This window comes from Podarcis melisellensis (genome assembly GCF_964234715.1).
Source record: "Podarcis melisellensis genome assembly, chromosome: 10".
Classification (NCBI taxonomy): domain Eukaryota; kingdom Metazoa; phylum Chordata; class Lepidosauria; order Squamata; family Lacertidae; genus Podarcis; species Podarcis melisellensis.
Genome location: NC_138542.1, coordinates 32,108,868 through 32,133,443, shown reverse-complemented (window position 1 = coordinate 32,133,443; position 24,576 = coordinate 32,108,868). Strand labels below are relative to the sequence as shown.

The window sequence follows — 24,576 nt, the reverse complement described above, 5'->3', positions numbered from 1 at the left end:
CTTAATCCAGCCCCCTTTGCTCCTCCTGTGGCTGCCTCTGTCCAATCAGCCTGGTTGGAATTCCTATTGGCTGTTTGCTAGAACCAATCACAATAGATACACCCATTTCCTTCTATCCTTATAAGGGAGACAAAGAGCTATATATAAATGACAAATAAGTAATAATATATCTTACATGGAATCTTAATTACCAGCTCACCTCTTGCCCTCCTTGCCCTATTGCCTTCTAAAACAAATGGTTAATCTTAAATTTTTATCTTCAAGGATCTTGAGTTAATCATCATTGAAATATCTCCTTCATTTGAGGGTCTTTTAAACAAATGCCTGACAACTATATATCAGGAGTGTTCGATGGCGTCTCCTGTCTGGCAAGGGGGGCTAGGCTCATTTGCCCCTCTGGTCTCCTATTGCAATATGACTCTAAGAATCTAGCATTTCTTAAATCCTTTGCATAATTACATTTAAGCCAATATATTTAAGCTAATATATTTCATACATTATCATAGGTAGCCTTTTAAAAGAATAAAACCTTTGTAAAGTAAAAAGGAACTCAGTAAAAAACAGCTTTAAAGAAGCCTCTTTAGTTTACACCTCCCCCTTTCACCCTCCTTTCCAGCCTCAAAATAAAATAGGAAGAAGCTTCTTCTTCTCCAGCCAAGCCAGTTGCCTTTCCCAACATTTATTGCCCTTTTTAACTCTCTCAGTTTAAGAAAGAAACAGCTTTAGAAGATTTCCTAAAAATGCTCTTTCTGTCAGCTAGATGTTTTTCCCCATTTGCTCCTGGCTTTTGAAAATTTAGCTCAAGGTTTAACGAGAGGCCGAAGGTATCATTTTACTATTTGCCCATTCCTAATTGTGTTTTCTCAACCTGCAAGGGCAGTGTATGTAATTCCCTTTTTTTTATGACTTTGAGAATTGTTTTTCCTGCTATAAATCAAGGGGGGGCACTTATCTAGGAGGATAGCCAAGGTTTTCTGCCTGGCATGAAACATTTGAAAATCCTTTTTAAGCTCATTTTAAAATACAAGCCTTGATTGAAATATATAAGCTTTGATAAAAATGCAGGCTTATAATTAGATGCCTCAGCAAAAGCACAGCTTTAAAATCAGATAGCTTTAAAGTCAAATAGATCACTTAGAACAAGCAAATAAAACACCACAGCATCATAACAATTAAAGTAGAAAGCAAAGAAGTAAAACCTATCAGAGAACTAAATAACAACATAATAAAAATTTAAACGGTGTTAGAAAATAAAGAGAAATTTACATGGCACTGAAAAGACATTAGTGCATTCACAATTGCAGACTAGAGCTTCCTTTGAGGTAAGACTTCATTTAGGAATCAACCCAAGATAGAAAAACTCCCTTATTCTCAAGACTTGTTAAAACTCAAATATTGCTGTGGCTGTGTTTATTTATATTTGCGTGCTATCAGTATGAGAGTAGTATAAATCTTGGAAATTTACAGTTCAATCCTGTGTATATTTACTCAGAAATAATAAACTCTACTAAGGTAAATAGTGCAAATTCTCTACAAGTCAGTTTTAAGATTGTAGTTTGAATGTTCGCAGCATACCTGAAGTACTGCATTGTCAACAAACTATTGAAGTATCCCCATACTGGAGTAAGTGGTTGATAACAATGCCTGGATAGGATCCTAAACACATATACATCTAAGTAAATCCTCTCCCCATTTGCTCACACATTTCTGGCAGGCTTTTGTTCTGTCTGGAAAGGGAAATGTCTGCTCTTCGCAGCCAGTGTTTTCCTAGACACTGCCAAGAACTGAGCAAGCAGCTGGTGCCCCTGAGCAAAAAGGCCATGGCCCCAATCCAGCAGAGGATCGGGGTACCTACTGCTGCACTCACTGAATACCCATTAGCATCTAAAATGTTAGCAGTGCTAGCAGTTGTAAAAGTGCTGATCTTTTGATCGCTGGCAAAGATGGAGCGTCTTGATTCCCTGTTCTTCCCTCCTAAGAGGTACTGTCAGTGCAGAGTTGAGCTTTGCAAATTCATCCCAGGTACTAAACAAGGCAGGCTTGGAGAACCTGTTGCCCTCCAAATGCTGCTGGATTTCAACGCCCGTCAGCATAGACGGTGACCATGGATGATGGGAGTTGTAGTCCAATAAGAACTGGAAGACCATAGGTTCTCTGCCCCTGAGTGCAAGGTACAATTGCCCCTTCTATAGCAATCCTTTGTACACAGCCAATCTACACACACAAGATCACTCACACAGACTGAAGTGCCCGAGTACAGTCGTACCTTGGTTTTCGAACAGCCTTGTTCTTGAATGTTTTGGCTCCCAAACACAAATGCAGGAGTGTTCCAGTTTGCGAACTATTTTTGGAAGCCGAATGTCCAGTTTACAAACTATTTTTAAAAGCCGAATGTACCTCAGGTTACATACGCTTGCAGGAGCTTCCTGCAGCCAATCAGAAGCTGCACTTTGGTTTCCAAACGTTTTGGAAGTCAAACGAACTTCCGGAACACATTCTGTTCGACTTCCAAGGTACGACTGTAGAAAGGTTCTTATTTGGTATGGAGGCAAAATTCAGTTTTGTTTGTATGGTCAATGAGAAACTACCTGTTTCACACTTCTTGAACCAACACTCAGACTGAAACCCAGCTAGCCTTTGAAATTCACACTTGATGCAGTTCTGCCACCCAACAACATGTACAAAAATGCTTGAACATGAAGAAAGTGAATATGGAGAAAGTGAATACAGTGGTACCTCAGGTTACATACGCTTCAGGTTACAGACTCTGCTAACCCAGAAATAGTGCTTCAGGTTAAGAACTTTGCTTCAGGATGAGAACAGAAATCGTGCTCCGGCGGCACGGCAGCAGTGGGAGGCCCCATTAGCTAAAGTGGTCTTCAGGTTAAGAACAGTTTCAGGTTAAGAACGGACCTCCGGAACGAATTAAGTACTTAACCTGAGGTACCACTGTATGGAGAAAGAAATGCATGTATTAGTGAAATTACTATACAAATATGCATATATTAAAGGAAATTGCCTGTAACGTGTTTAGGTGCATACAAAAAAATTCTCATCAGGGGACATACACACTGAAATGCTGGTGAATTTTCGTTAAGTTTTGTTTTGTTTTTTAAATTGGATAGTACTGCAAAAATGTGGAGAACTGAATCTAAGAGTAGGAACATAAGAAATGGGGGAAACTGGCAGATTCATCCATCCATAGTTCTTGCTGATGGCCTATATGTTTATTAAGTGGAAAACCTGAATGAACTACTGAATTGATGTATCAGAATAAACTATGGTATCTCTGAGTACTGGAAAAATAGTCGAGAACAATGTCACTAGCAAAGCCTAAAAAACTCGGTCAATAATGCAACCATTTCATCACATGTCAGACTTAAGTCCTGATTCATTCATCTCACATATCTACCATGTCGTATTATTTATGTTAACTAATTCTACTCTGCATTCCAGACATTGGTCCCTTCAAGCCCCAAATAAATTCCCTGAGCCACTACTTCTCACTAGTTCCACTTGTTTCCAAGGAATGAGCAAGCCTCCTGCCCCACCAGTCAGACCCCTACTTTCCTCATCTTGTAGGCTGTGGAGGAGAGAAAAAACGCATCACAGAATTCCTAATTTTCCCACCAAGAACCCTGGGCCACCAAAACAAAGCATATTCACATCATGAGTCAGGTTACATAAAACACACTCACAAATGACATGTTCAATGTGCATAATTTATTCTAATTGACTTTCCCCCCCTATTTTCTGCTAACATGATTTAGGATTTTTTAAAAGCCCAGAATCCAAAGACCTCATACATCTTCCTAATCTTCAGATTAATCACATTATTTTTGTAATGATTCTCCTGATCTCAGAAACCACTGGAAACAGGCACAGACAGATTGCCTTCAGAAGAAAGCAAGCAGGCAAAGCAATACCTATTTATTGATCCAATTCTCCTTCACCAAATTGCACAAGTTTTTGAACTTTGCGGAGCCGTTAAGGTAGCTCTGTAGCACTTTAAAAGAAGCAGGCTCCTGTTTTTTGAAGTGGTTCTTTACTTCTTCTGCACTAGGCAGATGGCAGAAAGGGGGGGGCGGGAATCCAAGCTGAAAAAACATCATGGCAAATCATGCCCACGGTTGGTTCTGCATTCAGACCAAAGGGGGTCCTCCTTTGGATAACAAGTGGAGTGATAATTATAGATTAGAAAAGAGCCAGATCAGCAGCTGCTGCTGCTTGCGTTTGTTCCCTGTTGTAGCTGACAGCAGTAGAGAACTTGGCAAAAACAGGCTTCCAGAAGTGGAAAGACACGTTAACCCCTGTGCTTGTCAGTCCGCTATGGTGAGGACTCCAGGGAGCAATTAAAGCCCTGATAGGCTGTGTGCCTAAGGTGGAGAGGGAAACAAAGTGACCTGAATGCTCCCACGCTTGGGGAGCGCAGAAGGCCTCAGATCATCATCTCTGTGCTTGAGTGATCTCATCGGGAGAGCAGGTTAGTCGATTTTTATTTTGATATCTCTCCGTGCTTGAGTTAACCTGAGTTAACACTTGAACAAATATTTTGGGGGAAAATAAATTACGTTTTTTAAACATGCAGCAAAGCCTCATTTACCTCGGCCAGTCATGCTGTAGCCTTTCTTATGCCTGCATGTGATTGATGTTCTTAAGGTGTTTTATTTACACTTGCAATTCTAGGATACACAGTTACTGTACAGCACACACAAAACCCACAGCAGTTATTTATAGTTGCATTAAAAGTACTGAGTGTAGAGGCATTTGGTGGTTGCTTTTCACGATGGGGAGATTATTGTCTGTTTGTGATTATTTAATACTTTTTTAAAAGCTTGCATGATCAATTTACATGAGCTTGTTTCTTGGGAGGGTGTCATGGAAGGGCCTCAAAGGGGAAATGATGAATAGAGGTGGGATTAATACTCCTTTCCAATATGAGTTTTAAAAATCTATTATTATTTTTTAAAAAAATGAAAAGTTTGAGTTATAAATTGAATAAATAATATGGTTTGGAGGCTAATGTACAATCCCATTATCCATTATGTGTGGCTAATAAAACCATGCAAGTCTGCATGCAAGTAAATCCCCTTGAATTTCCCAGGTTAAGTGTTTAGGGGATTAGAAGAAGAAGAAGAAGAGTTTGGATTTGATATCCCGCCTTTCACTCCCTTTAAGGAGTCTCAAAGCGGCTAACATTCTCCTTTCCCTTCCTCCCCCACAACAAACACTCTGTGAGGTGAGTGGGGCTGAGAGACTTCAAAGAAGTGTGACTGGCCCAAGGTCACCCAGCAGCTGCATGTGGAGGAGCAGAGACGAGAACCCGGTTCCCCAGATTACAAGACTACCGCTCTCAACCACTACACCACACAGCCTAAATTCCACCATTTTCAGTAAAGCCAGATTGCAGCTCATGTCTTTGTTAGGTGGTTTCTTAAACACGGCCAATGCATACTGCCAATAACATTGCAACTAATGCCTTTTGCTACTTTGGATCCCAACTGGCTTAATCAGTGCTTTGAAAATGTTTCACTAATGCAGGCATGTCCAACAGGCAGATTGTGATCTACCGGTAGATCACTGGATGTCTGCAGTAGACCAGTGGTAAATCATTGGCTCCCCCCAAAGAAGCTGAACAACTATGGCTCCCCTAAAAAAAGCTCAACAATTTTGACCTGTACCCCCAAGAAAGGGGGTAGATCACTGCCAGTTTTTAACTCTGCGAGTAGATGGCAGTCTCTAGAGAGTTGGTCACCCCTGCACTAATGGAACATTTGTTGTTGTTTTTTTATAAATATTTATTGGAGTTTTTAATAAAAGAAATACAAAAGTAATAAACAGCATTGCTTTGTTTTTACAAAATTTCATAACATCTTTAGACTTCCTCACGTCTCCCGCTCCCACTTACATCATTAATAAGTTTTTTCAAGCAAATTATCATCTTATTTGCAATTTTATAACCACTCATTTAAATACAATATAATAGTTCTCCTACAGATTTTGTTACTCTTAATCTCACTTATCATCAAATTCTGATCCAGTTTAGTGATGGCCAATTATTTATAACCAAGCATCCTTCTTAACATTCCACTAAATCACAATATTTCTGTAGGTAAATCTTAAATTTCTTCCAATCTTCTTCGGTCCTTTCTTCTCCCAGGTCTCGAATTCTGCCAGTCATCTCCGCCAGTTGCATATAGTCCATCAGTTGGAACATTTGCCTGGGTTGGGAAACACGTCTCCTACTGCTGAGTCTACCCGGAGGATGGAAAGCTGCATTCTAAGCAGCATGTTGAAACCCCAGTAAAGGTCCAGAGGGTCTATTGGTATTTCTATGCTCACTGCAGCATCATTGCTAATTAAATGTTAGATTGGCGTTAGAACAGCTTGTGTTACGTAGACTATATCCTGTCTATTAGCAGGGTTGCCACACAATTGCAGGATCCGGTGTCTCTTACAGAATTCATAATTTACAGCATATTGTTATCCCTTGGAGCTACGTAGCTTGGGAAAATGTAGGCTATGTCTGTGGAAATCACAGCAGGCATCCAGATTGTACATGCTGTGAATACTCTGGTAACACTGTTCCTTGTAGTGGCTGCTGTGATGCTGTATGTCCAAGTTGATATTGTACGTAAAAAAAAACTGAGCTTAAATCCTGGAAAGAGGGGCCTGATGGATGAGTAGTTCCCAGAGCCAGGAGACAGCTGGATTTCCTGTTCTGGGTGGGGTTGCACTTCCTCTGAAGGAGCAGGGATGCAGTCTGTGGGTACACCTTGAGCCACCTCTGTCACAAGAGGCCCAAGTGACCTCCATGACCAGGAGTGCTTTTTACCAGTTCCTGCTGGTATGCCAGCTGCAACTATTTACGGACTACAAGAGCCTGACCACAATGGCCCATGCACTGGTAACCTCAAGGCTTGATTACTGTAACACGCTTTACGTGGGTCTACCCCTGTATCCCTTCCAAAAGTTTCAACCAGGGCAAAATGAAGCTGCCAGACTGTTCACAGGAGTAGCTTACTGGCAACAAGTTACTCCGCTCAGTAACTCTGCTGAGAGAGATGTGCTGGTTGCTGATTTGCTACGCAACCAGGTTCAAGGTGCTTGCGTTAATTCACAAAACCCTAGTCAGCTTAGGCCCAGATTACTTAAAGAATCATCTGATCCCTTCAACGCTACCACATGTACTGAGATCTTCCGATGGGGCAAGTGTGGTAGTCCCCCACACCCCTGAGTTTCAATTATCCTTCACTAGGGAGTGGAAGGAGGCATTAGTGTGGCCTGTGGAACATCTTACCAGTAGATGTTTGGTGGGACCCACTCCTATCTTCTTTCAGACCCCTTTTTTAACCAATGATGCTTTCTCGATCTTATAATAGCATTTTATGGATGCTTTTTCTGATTGCATTCTTATATGTAGTATACCACCTTGGTGTATATTTTTTTAATGATAGTGTGGATTAATATGCAAATAATTAAATAAAAATTATACGGGTTACCTGTTGTGTTTTGTCTTTCCATTTTCCCAGGAGCAACCAGCAGAGGCGATGACAGTCACATACTCTAGCAAAGTAGCAAATGCCACTTTCTTTGGGTTCCACAGATTGCTTCTCAAGTGGAAAGGAAGCATCTACAAACTGCTTTACAGAGAATTTTTGCTCTTTGCTTTTCTCTACACTGCAATAAGTCTATTATACAGGTACTGGGTTGTTGTTTTTTCCACCTCGTGAAAAACTCCGTATTGCAATCTTTCCTTGGATAATGATGGAGGGATCTGCAACAAAACGTTTCAGTATGTTGTTTTCTGTTCAGGATGCAGTTGTAGCCAATCCTGCCCTTTCTCAAGATACTCTGTTCCAGGGATGTGTAGCCCTCCAAATGTTGTTGGGAGTCCTATCAGCTCAAGCCATCATGGCCAACCATGGTGAAGGATGATGGGAGTTGTCATCAAGCAACATCTGGAGGGTGAAAGATTACCCACACCTCCTAGTTTTATGACTCCCATCCCCCTCACCAGCACTCAAGTGATCTGTGGCCTGAACTATTCCCTTGCCACGAATACATGGGCTTGTTCTCCTCCACAAGGAATTCTCCAAACCTGAATTTCCCCCAGGTCTGCTTGTATCTTCTTGTAGAAGGATGGTGCTATCTAGGCCACATAAAGATTGGTACTTGAAGAAAGACTTGAAGAAACATGACTATGACACAATCCACTAGGATCCACAAGCTCTACGGAAGGAGCTATGCAATATCACTATTTATTTAATCTTCTTAAATGTATATCCTACTTTTCTCATGGAACCTGAGACAGCGTAGAAGTGGTTTCCCAGGGTCTACCCATCCAGGCACTGACCTGACTCAAACCTGCTTGGCTTCAGCAAGAGCATACATGGTCCAGGATCTCTTGTGCATCCCCCATGCCTCCTGTTCCAATCAGGAAGCTGATTGCCTTGCAGTTATCTTGGGAGTCACTCCTACAGTGGCTGACAATGACATGGAAAAGTCTCTGATATTCAACAGCAAAAGTGTTGTGAAAACAAAGCTACATCCCTTTATGAAGACAAATACTCAATTATAACAATATGTCAATAGGAGAGCTATAGCCTCCCCTCCCCCAATTAGTAATACATTCTAGCAAAAACAGGCCCATTTATGTCTTGCGATGGTTTTTCCTATCAAATTTCTGCAAGTAGAGCTTTGAGTGTGGGTTGCTTCCTGAGGTGTCCTTGGCCAGAGCTTTGGGTTTCTTCAGAGCTGGATCACATGACAGCTTCTCCAGGGACATTAGACTGGCCCCATCTCTGATGACATTTAGGCAGGCAGCAAAAATGTTTTATGGTTGCAATGGTTTTTCATTTACTGTGCTCTTGTTTGATCTGTAATTTTCTGTTGTAATTTTGTTGTTGAATTTTAATTTTGTTGTCATCTTCTTGTTCACTGCCACAGGGGGCCCTAGTTAGGACTGAAAGGTGGTGTAAAACTGTGTTTATAAATGAATAAAAAGGGGGGAGTGCAATCTAGCCAATTTTGTCTTGTTATAGATCTTTTGGGGAATATCCTGAATATTAATGAGAGTCATTTAGAAGCAATCTGCATAGTTTGATCTGGGTGCTGATGTGGATTTAGAGTTTGCATCTTTCACAACCTCCAAGATTCACAACCTGCATAAGCTGTTATGGCCATTGTTTGATTGATTCCCCCTTTCCCACCATGGATTATATAATCAGATCTGTTTTTAATGGGCTGTATTATTACCGTTATACAGAATTGTGTTGTTGTAGAAATATTGTGATAATGCACTGAATATTTCTCATTTTCACCCACTTGGCTAAGCAGGGAAAAGCCTATACATGTCTGCTGAGAAGCATGACCCAATGAGTTATATGCCTGGAATAATAGTTGTATAATGCATTTCATTCTGCATATCTGAGATTTTTCCATTCACTTGTCAGTCTCGGAGCAGTGGCTTTTGTCATAATTGTGAAACACACAGACGAGCTTCCTTATCACCTCCTATGCAGTAAATATGACTATTAATACTAGTATTCCGGCTTGCTCATATTATATTCTTAATATGGAATTAATATCCTCTTTATAAGAAACTAATTTGAAAAACTAATATCTCCCCCCCCCCTTTTTTTTTTCTTTTGTCCTTGCAGATTTTTTCTTACTGGTAGCCAGAAACGATACTTTGAAAAACTGGCCATTTATTGTGACAAATATGCAGAACAAATCCCAGTTACTTTTGTGCTTGGTGAGTATCTACATATATATATATATCCCATAATTACCATGACTTCGTTTAGGACTTCACTACTAACCTAGAAGCAGGGATGGGCAGGAAGGCGTTTGGGATCTACTGGATAGATCTCTGGGTGAGTCATAGTAGATTGGCCCAGATTTCTTACTCCCAAACTGTTTAACAATATTAACTGCACATCATATGCACCAGGGGTGTACAGCCAGTAGGCAGCTCAGTTCACAAGCTGCTCTGATGCTGGTACGATCACAATGTCAGTACCAGCCTGAGGACGGGAGACATGCTAGCACTAGTTTCTCCCCATTTACCAGGGCTGGCAGTGTGTAGCATCCACTCCAGGTAGTTGCTTTAGGGTATCATGAAAAGGCAGTGAATTGTTACTTATTTAAATTATTAGGATTGTATTTTTACTGCTTGGGAGGAGGAGAAGGAGGGGAAGTGCTTGTGGAATTTTCTGCCTCTGTGGCCAAAATAATGTGGCAGGTCTTGGGTGCTGTGCACCTTGAATTGTGGCGTGGGAGTAGGAATGCACTTGCTGCTCTGTCGTGATATTTTCCTGTTGAATACTCCCGTCAAGAAATCTGACTTCACAAAAGAGCTACAGCAGTGGTGGAAAACCTCCTTTGGTCCTCCACACATAGGAGCCAACTCCTAGGGGCTGAGGTGCTTTCAATCCTCCCAATAAAATATTTGAAGGGCCCGCCCCACCTAAAGTTGATGGACATTGCCATTCAAATGGTGTGTGTGTGCCACATCTTGTGATCAATTATGCATGGCAGGGCTTCTCCCCCCCCCCATATTTTATTCAAGTTGGCACCCCTGCCTCCAGATGTTACTAGACTGCAACTCCCATCAGTCCTAACCATTGTGCATCCTGACTAGGATGGGTGGGAGTCCAGAAGCAACTGGAGAGCCACAAGTTCCCCACTACTGAGTTATAGGCCCCAGCGCTTTCCATGACGGAGTTGTTGTAAGCCTAGGTGTATATTTTAACTGCGCACATTTTTTAGAAGAGCCAGAGCTATGTGATGATTTGCAGCAACAAATGTGAATCGGGATCTTTCAAAATCTCCAGGCTTCTATGTTACTTTGGTGGTGAACCGTTGGTGGAATCAGTTTGTAAATCTGCCGTGGCCAGACAGACTTATGCTCTTGATCTCCAGTACTATCCAGGGGAGAGACGAGCACGGCCGCTTGCTCAGAAGAACTCTAATACGTTACGTGAATTTAACGTCCGTCCTCATCTTCCGTTCAGTGAGCACAGCTGTCTATAAGCGATTTCCAACAATGGACCACGTGGTAGAAGGAGGTATTTGTCCATTTCTTTTCTTCTCCATCTCAGCCATGTCACATGTGGTCATAACTGAGCAGGGGCAGAATCTTTTGACGTATCAAAAGCATATATATAGACAAGGCACAGAGCCAAACAGTGGCGTAGCGTGGGTTGTCAGCACCCGGGGCAAGGCAAGTAATTTGTGCCCCCTAACCCATGGATTTGTGCCCCCTAACCCTAACCCCCAGATGTTGCGCCTGGTGCGGCTGGCCCCCCCTGCATCCCCCACGCTACACCACTGGGGCCACATCATCAGAAAGAGAAGCATCACTTCCGTCCTTATCCTGGGAGTTGCTTTTCCAGTTAGTAAGTACTTAGGGTGATGCATGAACCATGACAATCATGCTAAATGTAGCATTATAGGAAATGGGATTCCACAAGCAGGTTCAGTTTGACTTTAAGAGCTTAGATTCAAAATGGTAGAAACCCATCGTTAGAGTTTCTGTCAGAGGCCAGGCACCTCCTTCCCAAAGCCAAGGAAGCTTCTGCCCAGCTTAGGGAGGAAGGCGTGATGCTCACACACACAACAAACCCCCCCCCAAAGAAAATGGCCTCAGAAGCTGATATCTCTGGCTCTAACTGTTCCCCTACAAAAAAATTCGCCGCATGTCACTGCTATCCTCCACATTCTGCCTGTGGCGTAGGGTGGGTTGTCAGCACCCGGGGCAAGGCAAGTAATTTGCACCCCCTAACCCGTGGATTTGCGCCCCCTAACCCTAACCCCCAGATGATGCGCCCGGTGCGGCCGGCCCCCCCTGCACCCCCCACGCTACGCCACTGCATTCTGCACCAACTGCTGCCTCCAGACCAACCCTAAAGGTGGTTTGGGACCACCATATATATGCAGTACACAGCATGAGCTGTTGCTTCTCTTTCTTTCAGGTGAAACTGACAGTTTTTTGTTTTTTTAAATTCACCTTGGCTACAATTTGGTTGGGCCATTGAAGGTTATATAAAACTGCTCCAAGAGCCGATTCGTCACCCTTGTTTTAGACATAACGTTTGATTGTATGAAGGGGTTTATGGTCATCCTTTTAATAATACATAAGTATAAGCAGAAATGAGTAAGGTTGTTTGGGGTCACGTGCTTCAGAGGATGCGCTTTCTGAACATATATAGGAGATCCAAAGCCAACTCTATTTCTTTATAAACAGGTTTTATGACACCAGAGGAAAGGAAAATATTTGATGAACTTAAATCTCCCCACCTTAAATACTGGGTCCCCTTTGTCTGGTTTGGAAATTTGGCAGCAAAAGCACGACAGGATGGAAGGATCAGAGACAGTGTAGACTTGCAGACCCTTTTGATCGTAAGTAAGCCAACACAGCATAACGCCATAGGGGGTGAGATGTGCTCTTTCTTAAACATGCCTGTTTTACGTATATAAACCATAGGCCTGTCTCTTCCCTTTCCATTATACCATAGTGACTGGGTTTCAGCCTACACTACAGTACATCAAGGCCAGCCCTAGATCAGATGACACCCCAGGCAAGGCATCTTCACATCCTACCCTTCCATTGGTTCGCATTTTGAATGCCTTATTTTCATTGCATTTGTAGCCTATTACAGGGCTGCTGTCAGGCTTGAGTGTGGGGCAGACAAAGTGCCCACTAGTGATTCTCCTCCTATGTTGGCGAGTCTCCTCTGGCTTGCCTAACAGCAGTACTAGGCAATTGGGTCTGGGAGCCGCCATTTTAATTTCCCACAATGCCCTCATAGTAGTGTCATTCTAGGACTTTGTAAGACATTAAAATTGCTGTTCCTGGCCCCAGGAAACATGAAAGGTGTGTTCCAAAAATACAGTGTTATATTGTCAGCTGCCATACGCAAGTGACCTCCTCTGGCCTGTAGCAATGATATGATTTAAAATTCATCTGAAAAATCCAGGATATAATTCATAGTTCAGGCTGCAATCCTATCCACATATACCTCGATGGAGCAAGCCTCATTGAATTCAAGGGGGCTTACTTCTGAGTAGACATGTATAGAATGCACTGTTCATTTCATAAAATGTTACTATTTGGCTTTAAGGTTCCAGCCTTAGGGTTCTAGCTCTAAGATCTACCATCCCCCTAGGCAATCCACTGCCTAAACCAATCCTACTCTGCTACTCTGTGACATCACATCAGTTAAACCAATTGCAGCCAGAGAGTCTGTTACATCACTATTATTACCAAGCTCCACCATGCTAATAATAATAAGAATGAAGTCATTCTCTTCAATGACCACATCAACTTTGTGTTTGTTTGTTTTCCACTTAGGAGATGAATCGTTATCGATCATGGTGTAGCCTGCTATTTGGTTATGACTGGGTTGGAATTCCCCTAGTGTACACACAGGTATCTAAGTGAAACCTTTTGCCAATATACAGAAACGATGTTGAATGGTGGGTAGAGATGGATCTTGGGGTGCTGAAAAGTTTAAACTTAAATGTAGTGTATATTCGAAGCCTGAAAAGTTTGTGTTTCTCCCTCCACCTCCTCCTGCTTTCACAAATAGTTGATTCCATGAATGGGGATCCTGTGGCCTTCTAGATGTTGCTGGACTCCAACTCCCAGAAGCCCCAGCCAGTTTGCCCAATAACCAAGGATGGTGGTAGTTGGAGTCCAGCAACTTCTGGAGGACCACAGGTTTCCCATTCTGGTTTATTCACTTCTTAGGGCTGAGGTGGAACTGGAGACTGAATAAAGACCAAACCCTAACAGCCCAACTTGGAACTGCTCTCCCACTGCCATATCACATTTGTATCATCTTGCATGAGAATGTATTGCACTGTAGGTGGCCAACAGAACTTTGCACGTTCACTGTGTAGGTCTATATATATATATATATATATATATATATATATATATATATATGGCACACCTCTTATACAGTAATTATATCCGTAATAGGGATGCAGGTGGTGCTGTGGTCTAAACCACTGAGCCTCTTGAGCTTGCTGATTTGAAAGTCGGCAGTTCAAATCCATGTGACAGGGTAAGCTCCTGTTGCTCTGTTCCAGCTCCTGCCAACCTAGCAGTTCGAAAGCAGTGCAAGTAGATAAATAGATACCACTGCAGTGGGAAGGTAAACAGCATTTCATAGAATCATAGAATCATAGAGTCTATGCGCTCCAGCTTCCATCATGGTGTTCCGTTGTGCCAGAAGCGACTTAGTCATGCTGGCCACGTGACCCAGAAAGCTATCTGTGGACAAACGCTGGCTCCCTCAGCCTGAAAGTGAGATGAGCTCTGCACTCCATAGTTGCCTTTGAATGGACTTAACCATCCAGGGGTCCTTTACCTTTTACCTTTGCCTTATTATATCCATAGCAGTAGCTTAATGTGGCCTTAATTCATTTCAGGTTGTAACACTTGCTGTCTACACCTTCTTCTTCACGTGCCTGATAGGACGTCAGTTTTTGGACCCTGAACAAAACTATCCAGGTCATGATTTAGATCTTTACATTCCTATCTTCACATTGTTACAGTTTTTCTTCTATGCAGGATGGCTAAAGGTAAATCGCTACTATAGTTTTCCAGTGTGTTCGGAATTTTCTTGTGATTTGTTTGTTCAGATTCAGTGAGTAAGATTTATTCCAGCCAAGTCAATGGAAGTAAAGGGCCCCTTTAAAAAGCTATCTATACTTTTATTGCTCCTCTCCTTCCCTCCCCCCCCCCATTCCCCTCTCCCATTCCCTTGCAAATCTGCTCTGGAAAATCTGCTCTGGAAAGTCTGTCCTGTCACTCAGATAGAAGTCCATTGTGGTCACACGAGGTCACCACTGGACACAGCCCACTGTGTTTCATGAAGCTCAGCCAACAGCATCATATCTGGCATCCATGTCTCATAGTCCAAGCTAGGCTAAGATAAAGTAACAATGATATTCAGACTGCTTTTTTCTATTTAAAAAATATTCTATAAAGCTTAAAAGCACACCGGCTATGCTTCTCAGGCTTGCAATCTGAATAGACGCAATTACAAAGTAAAGGGGATATAGAGAGGGACACTTAGCAATTATTCAGCATACAGCATCACATAGAGATTTAGGCAGTCCTTTTTTTCTGGGGGGACGCAGGGGTACACATACCCCGAAACATTTTGTGAATCTAAGTTTGGCCTCATTGAGGGGCAGTATTTCAATATGAGTAGGAAAATGAGAGTACCCCTAAATATTTTTTTAAGAAAAAAAAAGCACGGGATTTAGGTAATACCAAAAACATATAGCTATCCAATGTGCTATGTTTCTTACAATGATCCGTTCCAAAACCAAAGCATGCTTTCCCATAGAAAGTAATGCAAAACGGATTAATCCGTACCAGACTTTGAAAAACAACCCCTAAAACAGCAATTTAACATGAATTTTACTACCTAACAAGACCATTGATCCATAAAATGAAAGAAATAATCAATGTACTGTACTATAAAATAAATAAGACAGTATTGTAGATGATAAAAATAAAATAAAAAGTATTTCTTACTTGCACTGATGATAGTCATTGTTTGGATGGGGGGCTTTTATCCATTTCCACACTCACACATTCAATCAATCAGTAGCTGAACTGGGTGCCACACAGTCACAAAAATAATTTAACCAAAAAATCCTCAAAAACAAAAACGCAAAATAAACAGCAAAAACAAAAGCGCCAATTACAGTGGTACCTTGGTTCTCAAACATAATCCGTTCCAGAAGTCTGTTTGATTTCCAAAATGTTCAGAAACCAAGGCATGGCTTCTGATTGGTGCAGGAGCCCCGGAAACAATAGCCAACAGCCAAATTGGACGTTCAGCTTCCGAAAAACTTTCAAAAACCAGAACATTTACTTCTCGGTTTTCGGTGTTTGGGAACTAAAGCGTTTGTGGTTCGAGGACCCGATCCCCGCGTAGTGAAATGAAAACACGAGACATGATATAAGGTTAATGGGCAAGAAAAGGCCACAACTTTATTGATTACAGCAAGTGAAAAGGTATTGGCTTAGGCATTGGTTTACGTCAGCTGACTCCACCCCCTCAGAGAGGGTTGAGTCTGAAACAGGGGGGTTTATTCACCAGTAGGTGGAGCCTGTTGATGCTAATCCAACCATAAGCTCTCCCCTGATGTCACCGAGGGTCGTGCCATGGCCTCCCGCCACGCAGGCATCAGACAGAATACACGACTGTTGGATTCCTTTATCGGAATACCCAAAATTGAAGGCGCAGGCGATGGCCACACCTAGCCCTTCGACACACCACTTTATTCCAATGCCTAACCTACCCACCAATACCATGAAAGTTGTGGCGATTGCTACGAGGTAGGCAAAAAAACCAAAAAGCCTAATGCCAAATGGAAAAATTCCTACCAGGCCCCCCGGACAACCAGGGCGACCAACCTAAGGTCCATAGCAAGGCCAAAAGAAAACTGAGACCCTGAGCTCTAAGAGAGTGGAGGGTGGGTGACTCGCGACGGGACGCCGGAAAGTGAGGCCGGAAAGCTGGCGCCGCAGCAATTTAGGCTGCTAAACACGCCCCCTCGCAGGCACCTGGTTGGGTGCCTGGGCGTGGGCGTGGGCGCCAGCCAGGTGAATGGGAGGCAGGGGGCTAACGCCCCCTGCTTGAGGCGGAGTCCGGCTCCCGACCACAACCACTCCCCTCTCTTGCAGGAGGAGAGTCTTAGGGAACCAAGGTACCGCTGTATATGCATCTCCCCACTCTTACCAGAGCTCCATAATGCCATGTACACCTCATTGCAATAGACCATCCCTGGAAAGACAAAAGCATACATGGCTGTGGAAGAGCTCATGTCTCCCCGAAAGGGTACAGCCACTGTATCAGATGAAACCTTACCATTGCACAGGGGTGGGGAATGTGCGCCACTCCCTGATGTTGGTCTCCAACTTCCATCAGCTCTAGCCAGCATGGCCAATAATGAAAGGAAATGGGAGTCATTTAGAGGGCCTCAGGCTCGGCATCCCTGCCAGAGTAGACGCCTGGCAGGAGCAATAGGAGCAATCAGTACTGAACATACACAGGGCCTCCGTGATCTGACGGCTCTTTCAGAAGCCATTGCACACAGAGGCACTGCTGCAAGCACTGGTGTCTCCCAGCAGTGGCGTAGCGTGGGTTGTCAGCACCCGGGGCAAGGCAAGAAATTTGCGCCCCCTAACCCGTGGATTTGCGCCCCCTAACCCTAACCCCCAGATGTTGCGCCCGGTGCGGCCGGCCCCCCTGCACCCCCCATGCTACGTCACTGTCTCCCAGGAGTCCGGTGAGAGTTGTTAGGTAGTATGGGCCTGCCCACAGAGTTGTGAAGACGTACCTGGGGACGAGTAACATACTTGCTTTTCCTCAGTGCCTCGATAATATCTGCTTAACCTGTACATTAGCAAATAAACAGATTGCGGCATCAAAACAGTAACCCTCTGGTACTATCCTCCTCAAGAGAAAATTGATCCTTTAACGGTGCCTATTTAGGAACATCAGACCATATGTTTTAATCTGATTTTACCATATGAAGTAATAATAATTTTATTATTTATACCCCGCCCATCTGGCTGGGTTTCCCCAGTAGGTTATGTTTACACTGTAACTCTCACACATCTTAAATCCTAGATATGGGGCAGGTTATACATTTTAATCAGACATAGAATCATAGAATTGTAGCATTGGAAGGGGCCACAAGAGTCACCTAGTCCAACCCCCCCACACCCCGCAGGAATATTTTCCCCCAATGTGGGGGGGAAGTAATAAAAAATCCCAGCCCAGTCCAATTTCATCATAAGAACTTCCTAATGTCACAATGCAACTAAGAAAGTAGCAGCACTTCCAGTCTCCCAAAGTCCCGAGGCAGCTACATGACAAGTCCTTCTTGCAAGTACAGCCATGCCTTGGAAGCCTACAAAGCAGACCTTGTCATAGAGAAATCGCAAGTAGGAATACACCCCCTGCTGCAATTTTTATCAAAAGAGGTTTGTTGCAATTATGCTGCTGGCCCCGGTAACGATGTTAAAACACACGCTACTGTCCGCCTAATACGACAGTGTGAAGAACGCAAAAAAGATGGTGTTGATTTGTTAACCAACAAGAAGTGCAAACATAACAAAAATAAATAGTAAACCATAAAGCACCACAGCCCAGAAGGAGAAGTTACGGCACAACTCTAAAGGTATTATGCAAAGGTTCCCTCTACAAATAACAAAGATACATAAAAATAAAAGCATTCTCCTCCTGTGAGTTCTATCCTCACTGAAAATAAAGGTTCTATGAAGTCTTAGATGAAAGGGACATTTGCATCTACTGATGGCACTGAATACAAGTTAGTTTGCAAAACAGGTTATTTGAAATCATTGTCTGGCTGCCAGTCATTGCTGTTATGTATAGGACAACAGTCCCCCTCACATGAGGCCCTTTTAATCCTGCTTTGTGTTGTCCTGGATTAGTCACTAATCTGTTCAGTTCTAATATCCAGGAATCCTAAAATAGCACTTAATTGTCCTGGTTTGCATTTCTTTTCAGACTGTGATATCATGTGCCGCATTGCCTGTGGCAGATGAGCCAACGCAATGTTTCCACTTGTAGTCACTCTCCTTTATATCTTCCACATTCATTTAAGGATGCCCTGCAATGTGATTTCTTGTTCACAGATATCTGCCTAGCTGGGTAGCATAGCAAGTCTCATTGTCCTACTTCTGTATCATCTAGATACATACCGTATTTTTTGCTCTATAACACGCCCCCAACCATAACACGCACGTAGCTTTTAGAGGAGGAAAATCTGTAGGCATGCCACCCGTAGGCATTCCCTCCATAACATGCACAGACATTTCCCCTTACTTTTTAGGAGGAAAAAAGTGAGTGTTATGGTGCAAAAAATACGGTAATTGTTCGTAAAATCGTAATTCATCTTGAATCCACTGGGTTCGTGCTAGGAACCACTGCACCCTTGAGCCAATCTGCCATCACAGGATGGTAAGATAGGCCCAATATAGACCTTTTCGTCATGTTAGCCCAGGAAGTGACATAATGAAATAACACTTTCCTTCCTGAACCACCCACCTTCCGCTCTCGCAGTCATGAGCAGCTGGGCTTTCGAGGTGATATTGGTCATGCAGATACTATGATGCCATAAGATCCACTGTCCTGTAATATCACATATGAGCTTTAAGTACTGATGAAGCCCAGGACGGCGAAACAAGGCCATTATTCTGGAAATCCTTGTCTAGACTCTGTGTAAGGATTTTGTGGAACTGTAACAACCTTTCATGTGGATTTTTTGGACTTTATGAACAGACAGATGAAATAGACACCATTACACAGATGGACCTTATGCATGAACTGACTAAAGTATGATCTGATCCACTGGGTCTTCTACTCTGTTCGTTTGTTGAACTTTATAAGTTACTTCTGCTGCAATTTATAATTTGATACTATGAATAGTATACCTTATTTATCTAAGAACACAGCCGGTTACGTCTCGCGTGCTTATTGGGTCTATTAAGCCCCAGCACGACTGACGAGGGATTTGGATTCTTCTACCCATTCCTCTTTGTAACTGGCAGAATCTGTCAGATTTATCAAAGAAAACCCAGCCTCTTTGTATACTTTACCTCCCCTACTCCAACAGATTTCTCAGTCCAGTAGATCAGGTGCCACATGCTGCAAAATCCACTTGGGAAAATGTGGAGATTGCACAATCACCTATCAAAAGCATCGTCCTTACCCTCTAGGGGACTGTGCATTAGTACAAATCTGTAGCATAAATATCTTTTGATATTTCAGCTTTTGGTGATGTACTTATATATACGTGCAATTCTAATAACAGGTTGCTGAGCAGCTCATCAACCCATTTGGTGAAGACGACGATGATTTTGAAACAAATTGGTGCATCGATAGGAATCTGCAGGTGTGACTTTTCTTGCTGCCACTTACCATTATTTTCTTCAGCTCTGCAGCAATGTAATTTTTTTTTTAAATTTTCTGCCATGGATAATATTGCGTGATGCCCTCCTCCCACATTTCACAGATTAGACTACAGACATATTTCGAACACTTCTTCGCAAGCTCCACTTCAACACATTGCTGAAGGCTCTTCACTGCCTGCCATGTTCGTTTATTTTGCTGTGACTGATTTCGGAGCTAAGAGGCGGATTGTTCTCTTGGCACAAGTACAGGAGAAACACATCATTACCCTACAATATGCTATCATCAAGAGTTCCAAATATTTTTTTGCTGCAGTATCTGAAATGTCAGGCTGCATGGCTCTTTAGTGTTTATATGCATGCATTTTTCCTACAGCAGGTACTCCAAACCCTAGGAAGTGCTCTGGCCAATGGTGGCGTTTTCTCCTCTGAGGTTGTTTCACTTTCCTCTGGTTTTGGCTAGTCTGGACAGATTGTAGCTTAAAGCTACCAGAAGAGAGCTCTTTTATGCATGCTCAAAGGCCTGCAGACACCCTGTGGGAGCAGATCCGCCCTACTCCAAAAAGCAACCACTTCACAAATTGCTTCTGAAATGCCCACGTTTCAATATAATTTTGTCATAGGGTGCAAGGAGCTGCTGCTTGGAAAAAACTAATGACCAGGTCATGTTGGGTGTTCTGGGTATGAATAGTGCAGTTCTCTCTATTCTCTAGACTGTGGTCAGAGTTTATTGCGCCTAAAACTGCATTGCAAGCTTTCTAATTCACGGCCATTGTTCCAGGTTTCACTTCTGGCTGTTGATGAAATGCACATGAATTTACCCAGAATGAAAAAAGACATTTACTGGGATGATTCCTCCGCCCGCCCGCCCTACACATTAGCAGCTGCAGACTCCTGTATTCCATCTTTCCTTGGATCCACCATCGAAATGCGGTACGCAAGTCTGCGGTCTCCTACCATAGTTAAGACAGGGTCAAAATGGTTCCTCATGGGCCCAGTTTGTTCCATCGTTAACAGCCCAGTCCTAAAAGAATTCAGGCTTAGACATACCTAATTCTTGATAGAAGATACCAGACTATTAAGAACATAGCTCTTTTGTCTGATCCAGCAGAGCTCTTGCTATCTCATGCAGTCTCTTGTTTCCAGTCACTAGGCAAGCACATGAGGGCAGCAGCACTCTCTCACTGTTGCTTCCAGCAAGTGGTATTCTGGAGAACGTTGCCTCCAATCCAGTGTAGGCAACCTTTAGCCCCATGTGACTAGTAGGCAAATTCATGTTAGAAGAAGCTATCAGTGACTACCAGTCAGAATAAATTACAAGATATTGTAGTTTATTACAAGATGAAGACACATGTAAATAACTAAAACAAATCAGCGGAACAATAACCCACCCTTCCCACAGACGCATATTAAAAGCCTGCAGAACATTAATCAGCCCAAGGCCTGGTTGAAGAAGAACGTCTTTGTCTCATGCCTATAATGAAGGCACCAGACGAACCTCCCTGGGAGAGAGCATTCTACAAATGGGGAGCCACTACAGAGAAGGCCTGTTCTCGTGTTGCCACCCTCAGACCTCACATGGAGGAGGCACACCAAGATGGGCCTCAGATGATGAGCATAGAGTCTGAGATGGTTTATATGGAGAGAGGCAATCCTTGAGGTTGGGAATTTTTTTTATGTTCCCCTCATAGAGTTCCCCTCCCAAAGCTTTTGTTGTACTTCTGTAAATCCTGGGGGGTTTGCAGAAGTTGCCTCCCTTTTCTTCGTGGATGATGCCACCATGTGTGGATGGGGCCCCATAAGGATCCACACGCTAAGGACTGAGTTCATTGTTAGCAATAGGGATGATAACTGCTTTCATGTTTCAACTTGCAGCCTGACTGATAGCCAGTTCCTCCATGGAGAAAACTGGCCCCGGAATAACGATAAACCCAGAAGGCAGCATTCGATGCTGAGAAAAGTGAAACGGTTCCTGAGTGTCCGTGAAGGCTCTCCTGCTCCAACAAGACGGTCCTACCAAAGGCAGTCGAGTGAGAACTCTGTTTTCTTCCCCTCTCACGAAATGCATCACATTGGCAAGTTGCTAGAAATGCACTCCAGGGGGAGACATTTCTCCTCAAACAGCATGAAAAGCCATGAGAGGGGGCACGGGAGCATGGATCTTGGAGTCATTAGAGAAAGCAGCAGGAATGAAGGTCTGGAGACAGGCTACCAGTCTGGTGCAGAAGAAAACCTAGCTAAAATGGACTCGGCAGCAGTTGAAAAGATGGTTGTTGAAAATGAAGGCAGATTGAATTCACAAATAAACAAGGACATTAACATCCTGACAGAAGAAGATTTTGACAATCAAAGTGAGTCAGAGACTGATTCCGAAGGACCTGTGATGACCCACTGTGCCCCGCTGCACAGCTCTCCCACAGATTTGCTCATATCTCCTTCAAAAATTGCACCACCTCATATGGGATCCAGGCAACAGGATTCATCCACTGGTGTAAAACAGGAAAAGGAACCTCGCACCCACCAAAGCACCACATCCAGCAACCTGCCAAATGATCAAATGTGGCAATACCCAGATGTTTTCACTCACCATGCGGCACCTAGGACAAAAACTGAATCTCTTTCAACAGAGTCTGGGACAATGCCTGGAGAAGGCAGCTTAAGTACTGAGAGCACTCCCACTTCTTCTTCTTCTTCTCCTGCTGCTGCTACTAATACATTTGACACAAGCCACTTACCGGAACAAGTGGATGCTAGAGAAACTGATATCCTTTATATCGTTGAGTGTAGCAATGAGAAAAATAAAGGGCACCTCTGACAAATTGGAGAGCGCCAAGCTCTTGTGCTGCTGACTCATGCCATGCAGGGCATCTATTTTTTAACAGCTCACCTCAGGACAGGCAACAGCTTGCAGGCAACATTATGCTTCACCAAAAGCCTCAATAATGATAATACAATTTGAAAATATTTAATCCTATCTTGGTTTAATTATTCTGAGTAATTTAGCTCAAACTGAACAGGTAAATATGAGATACAGGTGGGGCTGTATGTGTGTGTGTACACAGTAAGATGACCATACAGGTAAGTGCTCCATTTATGCATATTCAATATGTGTGCGACTGTGTATACAACCATTGCACCAAACCCAGAAGTGACCCGGAAACGTCATAAAGACGTCACTGAAATGCCACTAAAAGGGCAGAATGGAGGGTGGGGTGGGGTGTTTGCAGGCTTTTTTCAGTGGGTTTCAGTTATGCACGATTTCACCGATGTGTGTGTTGCCTTGGAACATAACCTTCGCATAAACAGGGGGCTGCCTGTATCTCAACTGGTGTTGGAGCTTCTTTAAGAGCCACAGATAAGAAGGCAGCGGCAACATTCAGCAGGCATATTTCTGCCCATTACTAGGACATTGTGACTGGAGAAGGGTGAAGATTCTTCCTCTGAGCCCTGTCCATTCTGGCAACTGGTTGACATTTTACTGGTGCATTTCATTCCGTATCATTTCTAGCCTGTTTTGCTACTTAATAGGTAGAAAAGAAATAAGCTCATAGAAGTTTCCATCAGTCACTATGTCAAGGTCCGGTTCACAGGTGATCAAAGTCCCGGCAAGGGAAGTCAAGACCAGGGGCAAGATGGTGGGGTAGGAGCAGGAACAGGGGTCCAGAAGCCAGGAGTCAGCAGCCAAGAGTCCGAGGGTCAGAGAGCTGGAGTCAAGAAGCCAAGGGTCTGAGGGTCAGGAAGCAAGGAGTTAAGAAGTCAAAGGTCCGAGGATCAAGAAGGAGGGAGTCAAGAAGCTGAGGTTCAAGTATCAGGAAGCAAGAAGCCAAAAGCAGCAAGGCAGGAAGTGTGTTGCTGTGGCAAAGAGCTGAAGGGAAATGCTGACCTTCTATCCCTTCCCAGCTCTATCCCTTGGCCACGCCTTGCCTCTTCAGAACAAACTTAGGAAGGCCCCAGTCCTGCAAAGTCCTATTGGTCACAGGGCCTGGCTCCTGCACGCACACCTGACTCACTAGCCTTATCCTCCGTGGTTAATTGTTGCTTAATCACATAGAGCTACTAGCCAAGATGGTCTCACTCCCCTTCCACAGTTAAGAGCCAGTATTGCTTCTGAATAGCAGCTGCTGGAAACTGCAGGAGCAGATGGAGCTCTTGTGCTTAGGTCCTGCTAGCGGGTTTCCCGTTGGGGTATCTGCTTGGCCACTGTAGAACAGGACGCTGGGCCGGAGGAGTCATCATCCTGATCTAGCAGGCTCTTGTTAAGATTGCATGAAGAGGGCATGGCAGTGCTTCCCATTGGCCCTGCCCCACCACCACTGCCAGGTCCACCTCCATGCCACGTTGGAGAAATGTCTGCAATGGGGAAGCCTGGTGAATCTGTGCATAGCCTTTCCCTTGATCTCTATTTGCTTGTGGCAGCGATGCAAAAGGATAATCTCCCCTTTCTATGTGATGTTTCCCCTGCCGTAATAAATTTGTTCTTGCTACTGTAACATGGGATCCAGACACGCTCCTTCACTCTGTTGCAGAGATTGTTACAGTTCCCGCTTTATTTATTCAGCACTGACTATATTGTGCGGATGGGATATTGCACTACAGTCACTCAA

General features: G+C 43.5%; 2 protein-coding genes across 4 annotated transcripts in view; one reads left to right on the top strand and one right to left on the bottom strand.

The window, feature by feature from the left end:
• The window catches only part of RAB3IP (RAB3A interacting protein), a 54,128-nt gene that overhangs the window by 27,587 nt on the left and 1,965 nt on the right, over positions 1-24,576 (bottom strand). The window lies entirely within an intron of this gene.
• BEST3 (bestrophin 3) lies at positions 1,235-22,796 on the top strand. Of its 3 annotated transcripts, XM_081928029.1 has the most exons (10): positions 1,237-4,483; positions 7,533-7,702; positions 9,663-9,757; positions 10,839-11,072; positions 12,251-12,405; positions 13,358-13,435; positions 14,443-14,595; positions 19,876-19,956; positions 20,754-20,905; positions 21,848-22,796. In XM_081928029.1, exons 2-10 carry the CDS (start codon positions 7,551-7,553, stop codon positions 22,785-22,787), a joined length of 2,040 nt encoding a protein of 679 aa, XP_081784155.1. In that variant the 5' UTR covers positions 1,237-4,483; positions 7,533-7,550; the 3' UTR covers positions 22,788-22,796. The 3 variants fall into 3 exon arrangements, with proteins under 3 accessions (XP_081784156.1, XP_081784155.1, XP_081784157.1); XM_081928030.1 differs by lacking the exon at positions 19,876-19,956 and having other exon boundaries at positions 1,235-4,483; XM_081928031.1 differs by lacking the exons at positions 1,237-4,483; positions 7,533-7,702 and having other exon boundaries at positions 9,669-9,757; positions 10,927-11,072.

Excerpts from the sequence above, each read along its gene's own strand:
- BEST3 (XM_081928029.1), top strand. The coding sequence starts at position 7,551 with ATGACAGTCACATACTCTAGCAAAGTAGCAAATGCCACTTTCTTTGGG. Across the intron at positions 7,703-9,662 it reads GCAATAAGTCTATTATACAG|ATTTTTTCTTACTGGTAGCC; the intron begins GTACTGGGTTGT and ends TTGTCCTTGCAG. Across the intron at positions 19,957-20,753 it reads GCATCGATAGGAATCTGCAG|GTTTCACTTCTGGCTGTTGA; the intron begins GTGTGACTTTTC and ends CCATTGTTCCAG.